The following is a 17,711-nucleotide window of genomic DNA, read 5'->3' on the forward strand; positions in this document are numbered from 1 at the left end:
CTATCTATCTATCTATCTAATTCCAAATACAGGGGGGGGGGATTTTAAAGAAATTATTTAAATCCATTTGTATGTTAGAGATCTCAAAATTAAAGAGAAAAGAAAAACCTTAAAAAAGTTTGTGTGTGTGTGAACCGAAATCATCTGAGTGTTGAGCTCATTAATACTCTCTGACAGAAAGTATAGTGTAAATGAACATTTAATTGCTCACAACAGAAATAATAGTGTTTCTGTAGGACTTTATGGTCCGCATCAGTGTGTAATATTAGCTGATATCCTCTGCAACAGCGAACCCTGATGTAGCCAAACTGAAATATTCACACTGGAAAGAGAAAGATGGGAAAATAAAACACTGTCCTAAAACAAAAGTCCTACTGAAAAGTTTATATTTATGAGTTGGGAAGTCGTAATTACGAAGTCACCTGCATTTACTTTGGTCAAAAAAAAAAAAAAAAAAGGAGATGTACCTTCTTTTAATTTACTGCAACAAATAAATAAATAAATAAAGCAAGGATTTTTAAAAATACTTCTACAAAATTGAAAAATGTAAAGGAAATTTGTTTATTGTCATATGGACAGACAGAAAGCATGTTTCCCTGCACAATGAAATTCTTACTTTGCTGTCCACACTATGGTCATACAGTAAAAAAAGTAGTAAAGTAAAATAAATAAATAAATAAAATAAAAAATAAGAGCAATAAAATAAAATAAGGTTCACCTTTAGAGACTTGAACTCACCCGACGTCGTAATTACGACTTCCCAACTAGCAAATATGAACTTCCTAATTGTAATTATGACGCTAATAACCTTCAGGTGAGTTCAAGTCATTAATACGATTTTCCCAAAATCTTTTCATGATCACAAGATATCGCTTTTAAAGCAAGATTGCTTTATGCCAAAGCCACTTAATTATTAAAAAGTAGAATCAAAAGCTACAGTCATCATTCTCTCATTTTCAGTTTTGACATTTATGATGCCGATATGCCACCAAAACATTTCATACATTTTTAGATCTTTCAAATTTTCCCATCTTTCTACCCTAAGATTTACACACAACAGAACAAGAAACAAGCTCCAAAGTCTGTTGTTAAAAGTCATATACAAGTAAAATGTAACTGAACTAAATGTGGGAGGAAAAAACCCAAAAAAAGTCAGCAATAAGTTCGATTCTTCTTTCTGCTGAAACTTTATTCACAAGTAAACAAATCTGCACAAAAATACAGTTTTTTCAATATAATATTCGAATGTAATTTAATAATAACTGAACAGCAGAGAAATGAGTCATGCACTTATAGAGAAGTAAAAAGTACAGACTGCCTTACAATTTTCTTACAAGGTTCACATTTTATTTAAAAAGAGCACGGAGCGATACGTCGATGACGGGGTGATACGTCGATGACGGGGTGATACGTCGTCGTGAGGAATATTTTCACATTTCCTCCTTTTTAAAAACAATCAATTAAAGTTGAAAGGGTTTAGGAATGAAATGATATGATGTGTGGAGCTTTTCTTAAAAACAACAAAACAAAACAAACAGAATCTCTTGAATTAAAGAACTAGAAACCGTGCATTACATGTATGGATACATGTTAATTATCACGTGTTCAGAGACGAAACAGGAACAGTAAAATGGAGGGAAAAACACAAAAAAATGTTGTTTTTTTTTAAATTTCTTTTACTGAGGAAGGAAAGAAAGGTCTAATCGCCACAGTATGAGGCTCAGTATGAGGTTTGGGTCAGAGCACAGGTGATACAGCGCCCCCTGGAGCAGAGAGCGTTAAGGGTCTCGCTCAAGGGCCAAACAGTGGCAACGTGGCAGTGCTGAGGCTTGAACCCCAATCCTCTAAGCAACAACCCAGAGCCGTAACCGCTTGAGCCACCACTGTTTAGTGCTGAATAAATGAAGCTAAAAACTAACCAGTTGGTAAAGATGGTCTTACCAGTTTGTCCTGCTCACTGCTTTTTTTTTTTTTTAAGCAAATATCAGCTTGTCAGTTTTGGAGTTTTCAAAAATCAAAATCCAGTTGCATTCATCATCTATTTCAAGACACCATAAAATGTATACCTGTATACAAGAAACCAACAAAAATGTACAACAAAATAAATATTTTTTTGAACGTCTTAAATGCAGATACTGTGCACTGGACATTAAAGAATCGATCACTGACTACGGTTCAGGAAGGAGAAACAAAAGTACCAAACATCTGACGTTTGTACCAAAACATTTGTGAAATAACTACAGACAAGAGGATCCCAATCCAGAACTGCATCACTGTTACAGTCTATTACACCTTCATAAAGCTGGACACCATCTATAATACAGAGTGTGTGTTATATATATATGTATATATAATCTGTATATAGAGATTTCTTGAACATCAAAATATATAAATATTATATACAAAACATACAGTAAAAAAAAAAAACAAACAATCCTGTACCAAATGTACTTATGAGGCCCGTTTTCTTACAAAAGTGTTTGTGTGCGAGATCAAGCCACAGGTTCTGTGTTTTTGAGGAGACTGGAATAGTGTTTAGAACTAGAAATGACAGTGCTTGCATGAGGAGATCTCATCGCTGAAACAAAAAACAACAACAAAAAAAAGGCACTAGATGAGCAGGACGAAATACAGTGGTCCGGATTAACTTAAAAGTTTAATGTTAATGTCAAACGTAACGGTTGTGCGATCGATTCCTTTGTCCGAGAAACCACGCTCCGTAAAACACGTGCATGCTCTGGCTTGGCTAAAACGTCTGAATCGTTGTGGAACGATGAGATTTCTTTAAAATTACCCCCAGGAAAGACATTACGTGTTCCCCAGCTCATGGATCAAATAAACAGCTGCCCTTGGATACGTGCACCATCAGCCAGCAATACCTTAGATAAATGTTCCATGTGAATAAAACAAAAAAACAAACAAAAAAAAAACATCCGATGGTTGTGAAGCATCTATGCATCAGCTGGTTACTAAAAACCATATCAGTGTATAGCTGGGCTCTTGATCTGTTCTTTTTGTAGGAATGCTCTTACAAGTTTATACATAGCGACGCTAGTGACATCGGATTTATAAAATCCATGCGCGGTCACGTCTTAGTACGGCGTGGGATGGAGATAATTAAGTCACTAACAAACAAACAAACAAAAAACTACCGTCTATTCACAGTTATAAAATACAAACACTTGAAAATATTCTGAGGTAAAACTAGACAAGCGTTCCTACGGCAACCGATGGGCCCCTGTGCCACCACTGGTCTTGTTCAGTTTTAGAAATACTGATTGGTGTGCACACACTGGACACTAAAGCACTGCTTTTCTTCAGGGTGTACACTAGTACATTCCTAACACAGTACTGTTCACACAAAACGCTTCACTGTGTCTCGTCGGGACTACAGTTACGGACCGTGTCCTCGTCCCAAAGCGGTTTGAGTCGAGTTAAATGTTTCCTGTTCCCATAACGCCCTAAACGTATTGCACTCTGGGATCCTCGTCCCACCTGGACCGTTTTTTGTTCAAAACCCATTCCACCTTCCCCCCAATCTCCTCCTCTTCTCGCTTTCCGTCTTCGAGTCTCTGTCCATCACTCGCTCACGCCCAACGGCCGCTGGACACGAAGCTGCGGCTGAAAGAGAAGCTCACGTCCGAGCTCTTGTGTTTGCCCCACGCGCCAAACGGTACCACGATGATCGTGCTGTTGTCATCTGCACCATACTGTATGGCCTGAGAAAGGGAACGAGAGAGAGAGAGAGAGAGAGAGAGAGAGAGAGAGAGAGAGAGAGAGAGAGAGAGAAAATCAGCTATGCTAACTGTTAATACAACATTAAGAATTTGGAAGCTGTGTGACTAAATAATGAAAACATATGAAAATAAACACAATAATATTTACTTCATTTATAAATAATTCACGGAAACAGTAATCATAACTAAGAGGTGTTATGGGTTGCATCAACTCTGACCACTCCAGAAGGAATTTGGTCCAACCCTGAAAAACACCAACTAATCCAAAATAAATTCCGACCAATCCCACCCAAATATGAAGAAATTCCGACCATTCACACCCAACAGAGGAGGAGTTCTGACCAATCCCACTCACACGAGAAAAAATCCTGACTAACCCCTCCCATCTGAAAGGAAGCCTAACCAATCCCACCTGATCTAGAAGGAATTCTAACCAATCCCACACAAATCAGAAACAATCTTGACCAATCCCACCTGCACTAGTACGAATGCTGGCCAATCCTACATGCTGAGCTGCTTGGATATGGTAATATGGTAAAGGTGTCTTATTCGGTTTTGTAGCCAATTGGAGGAGACACTTGTGATAGTTCTCTACAGGTTCCTTTTTGTTTTTTATTGAGAGAGAGGTTTCCCTGCCAGCTGAATGAGAAGTAATTCCTCTAATTGACCTAGGGCCCGTACCTGTTCAGAGATACGCTGCGCTGCCTCTTTGGGGTCGTGGCACTGGTTGATTACATCGCAGATCTCCTGGCTGTTCATGATGAAGTTGATGCCGTCTGTGGTGAGTGCGAGGAAGGCGTCGTGTACGTGGTGTAACTGCACGGAGCAACACAGTCAGAGCAAACTTCATCTGATTTGATAGATTATCTTTAATTAAACAATTTTTTTTGCAGTACAGTTACATAAATCAACCAGAAAGCGCACTCACTGAAGTCCGCTTGGTCTCTGGTTCGGCGATGACGCCTGCGTTTTTCAGGTCGAAGTCTCCGATGCTCCGCGTCATGGCCAGACGCCCGTTCACGTGAGGTTGGCCCAGACTGTTCCATGTCACAAAACCTCCGCTCTTACGGATCCTACAGAATATGAGCAAGTATGCAAAGAAGATATATTCAAAGATATTTATTAAGGGGAAAAAAGTATTTTAGACACAAAGTCTAAAGTTCTATGGATGCCAAAAAAGGTGATTAAATTTACCTATTACCTATATTTAATTCATTCATTCATTCATTCACTTTCTACCGCTTATCCGAACTTCTCGCGTCACAGGGAGCCTGTGCCTATCTGGGGCATCATCGGGCATCGAGGCAGGATACACCCTGGACGGAGTGCCAACCCATCACAGGGCACACACACACTCATTCACTCACACACTACGGACAATTTTCAGGAGATGCCAATCAACCTACCATGCATGTCTTTGGAACGGGGAGGAAACTGGAGTACCCGGAGGAAACCCCAGAGGCACGGGGAGAACATGCAAACTCCACACACACAAGGCGGAGGCGTGAATCGAACCCCCAACCCTGGAGATGTGAGGTGAACGTGCTAACCACTAAGCCACCGTGGCCCCATTAAATAAATATATTTAATTTAGAATTTATATATTACTTATTTCACATTTCTCTCATATTTACAGTGTGAAATTACGCTAAATTACCAAACATTTTTTCTATAACCATCTGTACCCAATTTTTCCAAGGTTGCCGATAAATATCTACAGACACACTGAACACTGAGGATGCAACCAAATACAAATGTGTCATTTACTATGAACATATGTGCTGTAAACAGATGCGGCATCTGATTTGGGTAGGACAGGGATTCTGCTGGACGTAAAACAAAAATAAATAAATAAATAAATAAATAAAATTAATGCAAGCTAGAGGTTTTGACGTTCATGAACAGCATGTATGTGTTGGGATCAGAACCAACTATATAATACTAGCGAATATATATTGCAGGTACAAAAAAAAAAAACATGACTCTGTTAGCAGGATTAAAACGTAGAGAAAAAGGATCTGCCCAAATTTACAGAACATCCTGATTTTCATGGCATTTCCAAAAATGTTGTGTTTTACTGCCTACTGTATTTACTGTCAGGCTATTTACAGATTGGACACTTTCTCAGACCCATGTGGGAAACGGCAGATTGTTTATAAGCATGTAGCTTACTGTTAAGAGGAAAATAAACCTTTAGTTGTAACAGAATTAAGAAGTACGTCGTTAGAGCACCACGTGGCACCGACGGTCATCTCTTACCTCTCTTTCTCGTCCTTCCTCTCAGGTGTGTGGTCCAGGGTCAGTTTAAGAGCTTTGCCCTTCCTGCAGAGCATGGCACGACTGTCGCCCACGCTGGCCACCACCAGTTCGATGCCGTCTCTCAGCAGCGCCACCGTAGCCGTGGTGCCTGCGCTTAGCACAGAGGCTGTAAAAGCACCAAAGACAGAGCCTAAGAGTTAAACCTGAGAGGGAGGGATACGCGGTCATGATGCACTGAACACGGCATGATGTAAAAATCATGCACTCGCAAACACACGGCTGTATTCACACAGGTTTTTTCTCTCTCTCGCTCTCTCTCTCACCCACACACACACACAGCTTTGATGAACTCCATAAAGTAATACAAGGAGGAAGAGGAAGTGTTCGGGGATATTTCCAAAAGAGTGGATGAGGAGAAACACGTTACGCATGCAGGATAAATCAGTATTTTTTTTTTTTTGGCAGGGCAAAGGAATATGAAAGAAAGAAAAGAATATGAGTACAGCATGCCAGACTGCAGAAGAAGGAGGGACTGAGAGGAAGAATGAGAATTTCTTATTCACTCAAAACCACCTGCAGCTGTTAAATCTCACTAACCTCCTACTCACTACATACCGCCATAACTCGCTTTGTAATTATGATGAAAAAAATGTGTTTTTGAATGTTTTTAAGCAGTAAAACAAGTTCACCGTAACACGGCAAAGTAAATATAACTCGAGCTATTTGCTGACTGGAAGTCTCAGACTGATGTGCTTTCAAGGATGGTTTGTTTTAATAAAAACTTTCAGAGGGGAAAATGGCTACGTGCTTGTTTTCGTGCACCTGTTAGCGCTTCGTATGGCTGAAACACCAGAATTCAATCATTTTATATATATATTATATGCACACACACAATCCCTTCTCGATAGAACTAGAACATCAAGGCCAATTTTTTTCTGCTACACACTGAAAACATTTGGGTTTGAGATCAACAGATGAATGAGACGATAGCTTTTGATATTTACATCTAGATGTCTTTCAGGACGAGGCACCTTTGGTGACGGTCATCCAATCGATGGAGCAAAACTGTTAGAACGGATGATCTAAAAGTGTACATCGGTTATTATTTGCTTGCATGTAATTACGTCGGCACTCGGAACCCCCTTTCACGTGTATAACTCGAACCTAGAGTGGGTAGCAGTTATAACATCAATAAGAAGCCACATTCTTCTTTTGTGATGCTTTTGCCACAGATTCTTTCGGTTCTTGTTTGTTGGGGTGGGGGGGGGGGGGAGAGACGATGCTTTTCGAACCTTTCACTTTACCCTGTTAATGAGGTCCTGGCTTGTATTAGCAGTGTGTCTTGCTGCATGGCGAAGTTTCTCCCAAGCCATGACGCTACCTCCACTATGGTTGTGTTGTGAGCAGATCCTTTCCTTCTCCACACTCTGGTCTGTCCATCACATTAGTAAAGGCTCATCTTGGTTCCTAAATATTTGCTGATCATCTATATTTGTTTGTGAAAAATCCAGTCTGACCTTCTGATTCTTGGCTCGGATAAATTCTGCTCAAAATCCACACCTCCAGCGAGGAACTCTAACCAATCCCACCATCTCCAGACGGCATTCTGAGCGATCGCACGGGATCCGTTACAAATTCTGCTTAATCTAGATTTCTGCTCTCAAAGTCTTCTCTAAATGGTGTCTAGCGAGACCTCCACTTATGCACTGTGGACGTTGTTAGACGTCGGTGATTGTTACTTTTGGGTTTTTCTTCACAGGTGACGTTTCGGTCATCAACCCTTACATCCGGAATTGCGTGAAGCCGCTTTGTGACGGTGTCCATTGTTAATAAACTATAGAAAACAAATGAACTGAGCTGAATGTGTTTCCTTTGGTCTGTTTGATTCTGATTGTTAGTATATCAGTGTTTCTTTTTCAGGATATTCCAAATTGTTATACAAGCAGCTGTGCTTTGATCAATTTCCAATCTTTTCTCTTGCTTTTTTCTGTAAGACAGCTCTGTAATCTTCATGTTGGTTTATCCTTTTAAACAACTGAGGCAGTCTTCACAGACAAAACCAGGGGCTCAAAACAAGAGTAGACATTCGTCCTGGACAAAAATAACCTGTCAGACACACGTTCCAGTATTTTTCATCACCAACCTACCATCGATGTGTGGGTTCAAACAAAAGGTGTCATTTTCTAAACATATATTAGGGCCTTTTTACACCTGGACACTTCATGTGTTTTCTCTGATCCGATAGCTATCTGATTTGTTAAAACTGTTCCATTTACATTAGGCCACAAAATGCGTCTTGGCGAATCGGATATCGTCCGATCTTTCTTCTCCCGCCCAAAATGCAAATATATTTTATCTCATTTCCGGAATAATTGAAATGGAACACGCCTTGGTGTATGCGGTTTTCAGAATACAATCCAAAAGAAGACGAAAAAACTTATGCTACAATAAACAGCATTTACTTAACAGTGATGCACGACTCGTGAGTCACCTGCGAGTGATGTGCTTCTGTTTGGGAGGAGTATAGCGCTGACGTATGTGGTTTGAACAACCACATTCCTTTACACCTGTCCAGTTTAATCTGAAATGCGCCCCAGACCACCTCCTGAAGGGGTTGGAACGATCAGATTTATATCCGTCTCGAAAACCTTTCGGGAGGGCATTTAACCATTGGATAGCTATCTGATCACAGAAAACACATGAAGTGACCAGGTGTAAAAAGCTCCTTAGATGTAAATAACAGGCAATGAAAGCTGATATTCGTCTCTATAATCTCATATACATCTTTTGATCTCAAACTTTTGCTCGTTTGCTCAAACTCATTTAGAACTGTTGCTTTAGCAGTTGAATGAAACCAAGAACATATAAAAAAAATTCTTCGGGAAGTGAGTGAACGGTACTTCTGAGTTTAAAGTTGGTTAGTAAATGATGAGCAGTCACTTGAAGTCACTATAGAAGGGTATACAAACTTAAGCTCGTTTTTCTACCCTAAACTGTTTCTGGTTTTATTTTTAAGCTGTGTTGGTTCCTAATTCACACTATTCCTGAACAAAAAGTCTGAAATGATTTCTTTTGGCTCTATCCTCTTTTGGCATCCCAAAAGCCCCTTGAAATCCTAAGAGGGGTGTGTAAACTTTTCTATCTCCTGTATTGCCTAGATGTTTCTAATAAACTTAATATTATTTTCAGCATTCACTGTGCAGAAGACAACAAACCCTGAGCATGTCAATGGTCAACACTTTTGTGTGTCCCCCCTCATAAATATGTGGACAAACAAGAAGTAGCTATAGAGACTTGGAAGAAGACAAAGAGAGAGATTCAGAAAGAAAGGGAGAGAAAGTTGAGGAACCTTCCAGAAGCCCACGCAAGGACCCGCTGGACCAATCTAGCTCCTCGCCTTCCAAAAAGGTAGCGCGGAGCTGCCTCTCTTATGGGTTCTTAGCTGGTCCGCAGCTGTCATGACACGCACACACAGACAAAGGGCAAAGTTGTACATTGCAGGCACCAAGGCCATGATCGGGCCACACAGTACAAGAGAGTCATGGTGAGGGATAATTATACCTAACGTTTCGAGTTGCAGGGCTTGTGTAGGTCTATGGTTTAGCGGATAAAACAATAATAATAAAAAAAAGTATACACGTTCACTCTTTATGGTAGAATGCATTCATGTTAAAATAATACGCTATTCAACATTAAACATAACATTAGTGAGAAAGAACAACTGTGTGAAACTGCTAATGCGTTAGTGCTGTTGAATTCTCGACCCTGACTGGACAGAAGCTGCTGTACAATAGCTTATTGAGGTCTGAGGTATAAGAATTAAACCTAAAGCTGTTCCTTGAGGAAACAGATGAAAATTAAAGTAAGGTACTATCTTGTTTAGTGCACGCAAATAAACACAACTATAATTGGATAAAAATATCCAAATATCCACGAGTCGTAGGCATTCGCTGTGGTATAAGAGAAATAAAACGCTTTGTAGCAAAACATGCTGTTATAGGAAAAATATTCAATGAGAGATGTTATTAATTACATGAAATCCAAGAGCCAATCAGGATTTAATATGCAAATTTGGATTACACGATTAAGGTAAAAGGTATAGGTGTGACAATTTTGTATAAATGTCAGGTTAAACCCAGTAAGAACCATATTTTTATGCTTGTTTTATAAAAACTACATATTCGATGCACTCGTATAGAACCAAAGTTGCATGGTTTGTCTCCATTCATTGCCTTTTTCTATGACATTACACATGACATTGAGCTCACAACACGTTGGACGAATCTACAAGCAAATCCATAAATACCTGAATCGTCTATTATTATTATTATTTAAATATTTTCTTTCATTTCAGGGTATTTACAATTGGATATGATGAATAGTGTTGGAATAACAGCACTTCATATATGTTGCGCTCCCTCTTACAGAACCAAAAGTAACTGGATAAAATAAACACCATAACTTTAGACAACCGTTTAGAACATTATTTGCGAGTCTATCTCAAGTTCACGACTGCATGAAATCAACCTGTACACAGATGCTGGGTTTCTCTCTTGTTGTCATTCTTCCAGGACTTTCCGGTCTGTCCCTGAAGTGTATGTTTTGGGCTCAGCTCTTAAACACATCAGGACATTTCACTTCTTTGCCTCAGACATGTCAAAGAATTCTTTGGGTCCTTGTACATCTGCGATGTGAAGCGGCGACCAATGAATTCTGAAGCATTTGACTGAACATGAGCGTGTGATACAGACCAGCACGCTTCAGAATTCATCCCTCTGATTTTGTAAACAGCGGCAATAGATGCAAAAGTAGGCTTAAAATTATGAAGTCTTCTCCATATTCTGCTTTTCATATCATTCCTGGATCATACAGGTCCATGTTTATCTCATCGGTTTGAAGGAGGTTGTTCCGGATCAGTACAGGCGTTAAGGGTTTTTAACAGACTAGCAGCTGGTATTCTTGTTTTTGAGGCTTCTTTAGATCTTGTGGTGAACCCTCAGTACTAACTCAGGTGAAGTCTCGTCTTGCTTGTTGACTTGACACAGATACAGCTACCTCCAGGAGGGCGATCTTCATTTGGTTGATCTTAACCTGGTGTGAACAGGTTGTGAGAAGGAATTCTTCGGTCCTAATCTTAACCTGTCCAAAACTACCGTCGTCTTCTGGTCTCTCATCTCACCCTTTTTTTACAGCCTAATGCTTCACTGGTGTTTACATCTCTTTAGACATCACATTGAGAGTTAACAGCAACAGCAGCAAAATCACATCTCTAGACCTTCTACCTGCTTACGTGTAGCCGAAATAAGGAATAATAGAACAGCCATCTGTCCTATCAGCTGATCCATAATAAGCAGGGGACCAACATATAAAAAGTGCTGTTATTCCTACACATAATATTGTATGTATCCAAATATTTTCGGACCTGCTTTTAACTGTAGAAAATAAACCACGATGGCACAAAAACCCATGCGTCTTTAAAGCCTATATTAAACTGAAGAGATAAAGTGACTGGTTAAGTAATAACTTAAGTGGCCGCACTAATCTGTCAACCTGACAAAAAGCCTTGCTGAAATCTGACCACGGAAAATTAAACAGCAGTGATGTTACCTACCGTCTGCGCTCAAGTGAAGGTGCTTCGCCAATTCTTTGTCCACGTTTAGAAACGCGTTTGTCAGGACGACCTCTAGGTTGTCCTCTTTTTTGACCAGCTCTCTGCAAACAAATCCATCAAACATGGAACAATGAGTCTACATCAACACGACATGTCAGAGTGATTATTTTTACTGATTGTGTACCGTGTAAGTCGAGACAACACTGCTGACCAAGCCTGTTTCTATATATACACTTTTGATATTGCTAAATATTCATGAAAAATAAAAGATATATTGGGTATTTCAAATATTTTACAAATGCACCACTAATTACAAAAAACCTCCTATATGGTCAAATTTTTCTTTCAGTATGAAGTGTTCTCTATTATTTAAAGGCAGGGTCTCCGATGTTTGAGAAATGCTTCAGAAAACTGAGTCGGGACGACAAACTAAAAAATCAAAACAAACGTGTAGGCAATGAGCAGAAAGGGGCGGGACTTGTCAATATGCGGCGGAGAGAGTGTTCAGGGCGCATATGTGATATTAGCCGAAAGCATGACATGTGTAGTAACAGCGTTTAGCTCAGGAGTTTTTGACTCGGGAAACTCCAAACTGTGAATATGTGACCGACTTTACTTAAGACGTCGAGGCGCTTTTTTCCTTCTCAATAGGTGAGTAACGTTGGTTTTGCTTTGTTACACAGCTAATATATGCCTTTGTCCTTTACATGATTATGCTTGTGTGTCATTTTTGCTTGTTTGTTTATCTGCAATCGTATTGTTCTTCCCTTCAGCTATGATAAAGACATTTATTTCCATTAGTAGCCTGGGTTACGTATGTATGTGTGGGCGGGGCTATAAATACAGGGGTGGGACCCGTTTGGGTTGGAGAGTGTTTGTTTTGGTGATTTTATATGTCAACATTGGCTTTCAAAAATCAGAGACCCTGCCTTTAACATTGAAGGAAAGAGTCTCCAGTTTCAGAACTTTGTAACAGGAATGAAAAGTCTTAAGGATAGATTTATTTTGCAGTTTATCTGTAATCAAGAACAGTTCAGACTGTAACACCGGCATTGTTACTGATTACGTTGCCACTGATTGTTTTTCTACAAAAGCACACCCGATAGTAGAGGATATTTAACTCTATGCAGGAAACTGAGTTAACACGAGATTTTAACCTGATTGAAAGAAAATCGCTCTCTCGGTGTGAAGCCTTACTTGATGTGCTGCTCCATGTATTTGTGGCAAAAGTCAGCGGCTTGAGCACCGCCGTGGCCGTCGAACACAGCGAAGTAAAGGATGTCACTGGTCATCTGTGACACCTGATAGCGGTCCTCGTTCTCTTTGCGCTGGCCGATCAGTGAGGCACAGCCCACCTTGGACAAGCTGATTTTGGGGATGGGTTTTCCGTAGCGAATGCTGGACGGCAGCAGAATTGGCTCGTCGATGCGATTGTCCCAAATGCCGAACGAGTCCCAGGTTGTGGGGCGTCCGCTGCTGTCTGGGTCGAAGCGTGAATTGGTGGCCCGGGTGTTTGATGGACTGTGCAGCGAACGGACCAGTCTGTCCTGAATAGGGAGTACTCTGTTTAGCAGTATCCTGCGGCACATGCGTGACCCGCCATGTGAGGTGAGCTGCATGAGAACCGCCATGGACATAGCTTAAGAACGGACTGTGAAATACCAAACGGTTCAAACAAACAAGCTCTTTTAAATTCTACTCAAACCAAACTGATCCAGATGCAGCAGCGGAAAGTCCAAGAGTTTTCTGAAAAACAGAAAGAAAGAAAAAAAGAGTTTACAATATATAAACACGAGGTTTGATAAATTTAGATTAGATGTTTTAGTTGCATTTCTAGACCTATAATAATAATAATAATAATAATAATAATATGCAGCTCCACCCCGTATTGTTGTACAAAGCGCGCACACACAAACACACACACACTCAACTGTGTGGACTGCACTGATCTGCACCGAATACACACTAATCCAGTATAAATCCATCTCTACAGCACCTCCATATCAAACTCTTTACATTCTGTATTACACATTCAATGAATTGTTGTTCAACTCGTTTACAATACCTCATATATCTGCTGCTATTATATTAAACCTGTATTTTTTGCACATTTACTGTGTATATACACAGTATGTACACTGGTCAGTGCTGCTTTTGTGTACTGTCTTGTAGTGTTTTTTATCGGTTGTCCTGCACTGTTTATACCAGGTTGCACAGATGCACTTTATGTATCTAGGACTAACTTACTAATTCATTAGCACCGTGGTCCTCACTTCACTGTATACTGCAACAGCTATATATGGTTGAAACGACGATAAAAGCTTCTTGACTTGTTAACAGTCAGTCAGATATATTCACATTATACATGTATTTAATAAGGTTTACATTTGCCTCTGCATGCCAGAGTCTGCTGTATTGTCAAATTTTGCTCCATTGTATTTTCATTAAATGTTACAGTATTTTCTCAGTTGTATTTGAGAAAGTTGTAGATGTTTACCTGACACACCCCCAGACTCGGGTAGTAACAGTGTTGTTGGCTGTGTTTCTTTGTCTTTTGGGTTTTCATAATAACAAATATAATCTTTAACGACAAAATTGCACACTATATTTACGAGGCTAAAAGCACCAGGAGCTTAAAGGTAGGGTCTCCAATATTTGAGAAATGCTTCAGAAAACTGAGTCGGGATGACAAGCTAAACAAAAATCAAAACAAACGTGTAGCCAATGAGCAGAAAGGGGCGGTGCTTGTCAATATGGGCGGAGAGAGTGTTTAGTGCGCATGTGTGACATTAGCAGAAAGCGGTTTTAACATTGACATGGAGGATAAAAACAAAGAAAGAAAGCAAAGAAAGGCTTACGATAAGGCAAGAAGTAGGACGTGTTAATATAGGATCAGCTTTCCAGTGCTGGAGAGAACTGAAGGAACAGGAAGTTCTTTTATTATTCCTTATGTTTACCTTCTGCTCTATGTTTATGTTCTGTAAAGCTGCTTTGAGACAATGTCTATTGTAAAAACGCTATACAAATAAACTTGAATTGAACTGCATTGAATTGAAGTCCGACGCATATTCACAGATTGGAGTTTCCCGAGTCAATAACTCCTGAGCTAAACGCTGTTACTACATTTCTCAATTATCGGAGACCCCACCTTTAAAGCAATGCTAAATGCCGCTGTTTCTTCCACCGAGGTGTGTATGTGTGTGATCCACCGAGGTGTGTATGTGTGTGATCCACCGAGGTGTGTATGTGTGTGATCCACCGAGGTGTGTATGTGTGTGATCCACCGAGGTGTGTATGTGTGTGATCCACCGAGGTGTGTATGTGTGTGATCCACCGAGGTGTGTATGTGTGTGATCCACCGAGGTGTGTATGTGTGTGATCCACCGAGGTGTGTATGTGTGTGATCCACCGAGGTGTGTATGTGTGTGATCCACCGAGGTGTGTATGTGTGTGATCCACCGAGGTGTGTATGTGTGTGATCCACCGAGGTGTGTATGTGTGTGATCCACCGAGGTGTGTATGTGTGTGATCCACCGAGGTGTGTATGTGTGTGATCCACCGAGGTGTGTATGTGTGTGATCCACCGAGGTGTGTATGTGTGTGATCCACCGAGGTGTGTATGTGTGTGATCCACCGAGGTGTGTATGTGTGTGATCCACCGAGGTGTGTGTGTGTGAGATCCACCGAGGTGTGTGTGTGTGAGATCCACCGAGGTGTGTGTGTGTGAGATCCACCGAGGTGTGTGTGTGTGAGATCCACCGAGGTGTGTGTGTGTGAGATCCACCGAGGTGTGTGTGTGTGAGATCCACCGAGGTGTGTGTGTGTGAGATCCACCGAGGTGTGTGTGTGTGAGATCCACCGAGGTGTGTGTGTGTGAGATCCACCGAGGTGTGTGTGTGTGTGATCCACCGAGGTGTGTGTGTGTGTGATCCACCGAGGTGTGTGTGTGTGTGATCCACCGAGGTGTGTGTGTGTGTGATCCACCGAGGTGTGTGTGTGTGTGATCCACCGAGGTGTGTGTGTGTGTGATCCACCGAGGTGTGTGTGTGTGTGATCCACCGAGGTGTGTATGTGTGTGATCCACCGAGGTGTGTATGTGTGTGATCCACTGAGGTGTGTATGTGTGAGATCCACTGAGGTGTGTATGTGTGAGATCCACTGAGGTGTGTATGTGTGTGAGTGTGTGTTACACTGAGGGGTGCGTGTGTGTTTGTGTGAGAGGGGGGGAGAGAGAGAGAGAGAGAGAGAGAGAGAGAGAGAGAGAGAGAGAGAGAGAGAGAGAATGAGTGAAGTACACCGCCCCTTCTCTCTATAGGAGGCCAGGAGCTACACCTCCTTCTGCCTTTACACACAAACCTTTCATTCACCTCTAACCACACCACAATTATTATTCATACAGCAAATCATTCATAAATAACACTAATAAAACACGAAACAGATCAAAAATGGGGTTGTTTATATCTTAAGGACAAACAATAACAATAACAAACCGGCTTAATGTGAATGACGCAACATTAAGCTAAGCTAAACTAGGCTAAGCTAAACTAGGCTAAGCTAAACTATGCTCGTAGAGATCTATGAACTATGCTAAGCTAAGCTATGCTAAGCTAAATTATGCTAAACTAAGCTCTTTCATCTGACACCGTTAAACACCAAACACGGACAAATACTACAATAAATATCATTTTAAACTACTCACACTCACACCGTCCCTACAATCAATAATCTCTCATTAAACCCAAGATAAAATAAAGAATGAACTGAACTCACCTACAAGCCTCAGCAGAGACACAGCGTTATTTAATGAAGTACAAACACAAATGGCGAGAACCGCTCTTACTGCAGGATGCGCCAACAATTAGCCACACCCACATAGGCGGGACAACCGATTATCATCCAATCACTGAACTGTAAAACTATCACGCAGCCAATGAGAGGCTTCAGCCGTGCAAGCGTTAAAATGATATCTTATTAGAATTAGAATCAAAACCAGAAAAAAAATTTGTTTACAATGTGGTTCAAGGAAGACAAGACAACACAGAATAATACAAAACAACAATACAGGCAATACAAATTATATGAGAATAAAAAAAATACACATATGTAAATACAAATAGACAAAATAAATTACAAATAAATAAATTGCATGTACATTTACATTTACAGCATTTGGCAGACGCCCTTATGCAGAGAGATAAGTAAGTGCTTAAATCTCTAACATTGAATACAATGTACAGTTGTGCTATGGATGATGGAATATAATATGAAGGTGGTAACAAACAAATGTAAAGTCATTGCACATTATTATTGCATAACATAATTGCAAAACATAATTGTTATTAATTTTATGTTGATTAAACTTATCTTTTTTTTAATGTTGATTAAACTTATCTATCGTTTTCATGTATGCTTTATGAATTCTATTATTTATTAGAATTCGAATTTTTACTGATTTGTTACTTGCTGCTAAAATGCAAGACCTTTTCAAATTTAAGGATTACATTCAGTATGATTTCTCCAGGCAAATAGTTTATTAGTTTAATAGTTTTTTTTTTCAAATAAAATTCTGCATTTTGCTAAATGCACATAAGTTTAATACTACAGTAAAATAATACTTGACTAAATATTACTTTTTAGTTTTAATATACATTTATAAGAATAAGTTAATTGCTATATTGAGTTATATGTATAAGATTATTCGGTAACCAGATTGTCCTGAAAAGGGTCAAAGTGAATCTGGAGCCTATCCTAGAAACACTGGGTGTCAAGAGGGAATCCTTGAAATAGCAGTCTATTCCAGGGCACCATTCACACACATATATACACTTATTAAAACTAAGGGCAATCCAGTGTTGTCAAAATATCTACATACATGTTTGGGTGCAGTGGGAGTAACCAAGAGGACATTATTTAACCCACATGCATATAGGTAGAACATGCAAAACTTTTAAATGAGATATTCATTATTATTATTATTACATATTATTTTTACCTTTTTAATTTGAATCAATTATAAAACAATAACAATGTCAACAATGAAACAGAATCCCGACTGTTATCATAATAATTTCTATTTATCATTAGTAAAATACGAGGAGGAGGAG

At 39.9% G+C, this 17,711-nt stretch overlaps 1 protein-coding gene across 1 annotated transcript; it reads right to left on the reverse strand.

The window, feature by feature from the left end:
- Positions 1 to 1,159: 1,159 nt before the first annotated feature.
- ppm1kb (protein phosphatase, Mg2+/Mn2+ dependent 1Kb) lies at positions 1,160 to 16,470 on the reverse strand. The gene is made up of 7 exons (XM_027145976.2): positions 16,378 to 16,470; positions 12,805 to 13,353; positions 11,608 to 11,708; positions 5,997 to 6,162; positions 4,666 to 4,810; positions 4,419 to 4,553; positions 1,160 to 3,719 (listed from the first exon to the last, which is right to left on the reverse strand). Exons 2-7 carry the CDS (start codon positions 13,242 to 13,244, stop codon positions 3,588 to 3,590), a joined length of 1,119 nt encoding a protein of 372 aa, XP_027001777.1. The 5' UTR covers positions 13,245 to 13,353; positions 16,378 to 16,470; the 3' UTR covers positions 1,160 to 3,587.
- Between the last annotated feature and the right edge of the window lie 1,241 nt (positions 16,471 to 17,711).

Source organism: Tachysurus fulvidraco, chromosome 4 (genome assembly GCF_022655615.1).
Source record: "Tachysurus fulvidraco isolate hzauxx_2018 chromosome 4, HZAU_PFXX_2.0, whole genome shotgun sequence".
Lineage (NCBI taxonomy): Eukaryota > Metazoa > Chordata > Actinopteri > Siluriformes > Bagridae > Tachysurus > Tachysurus fulvidraco.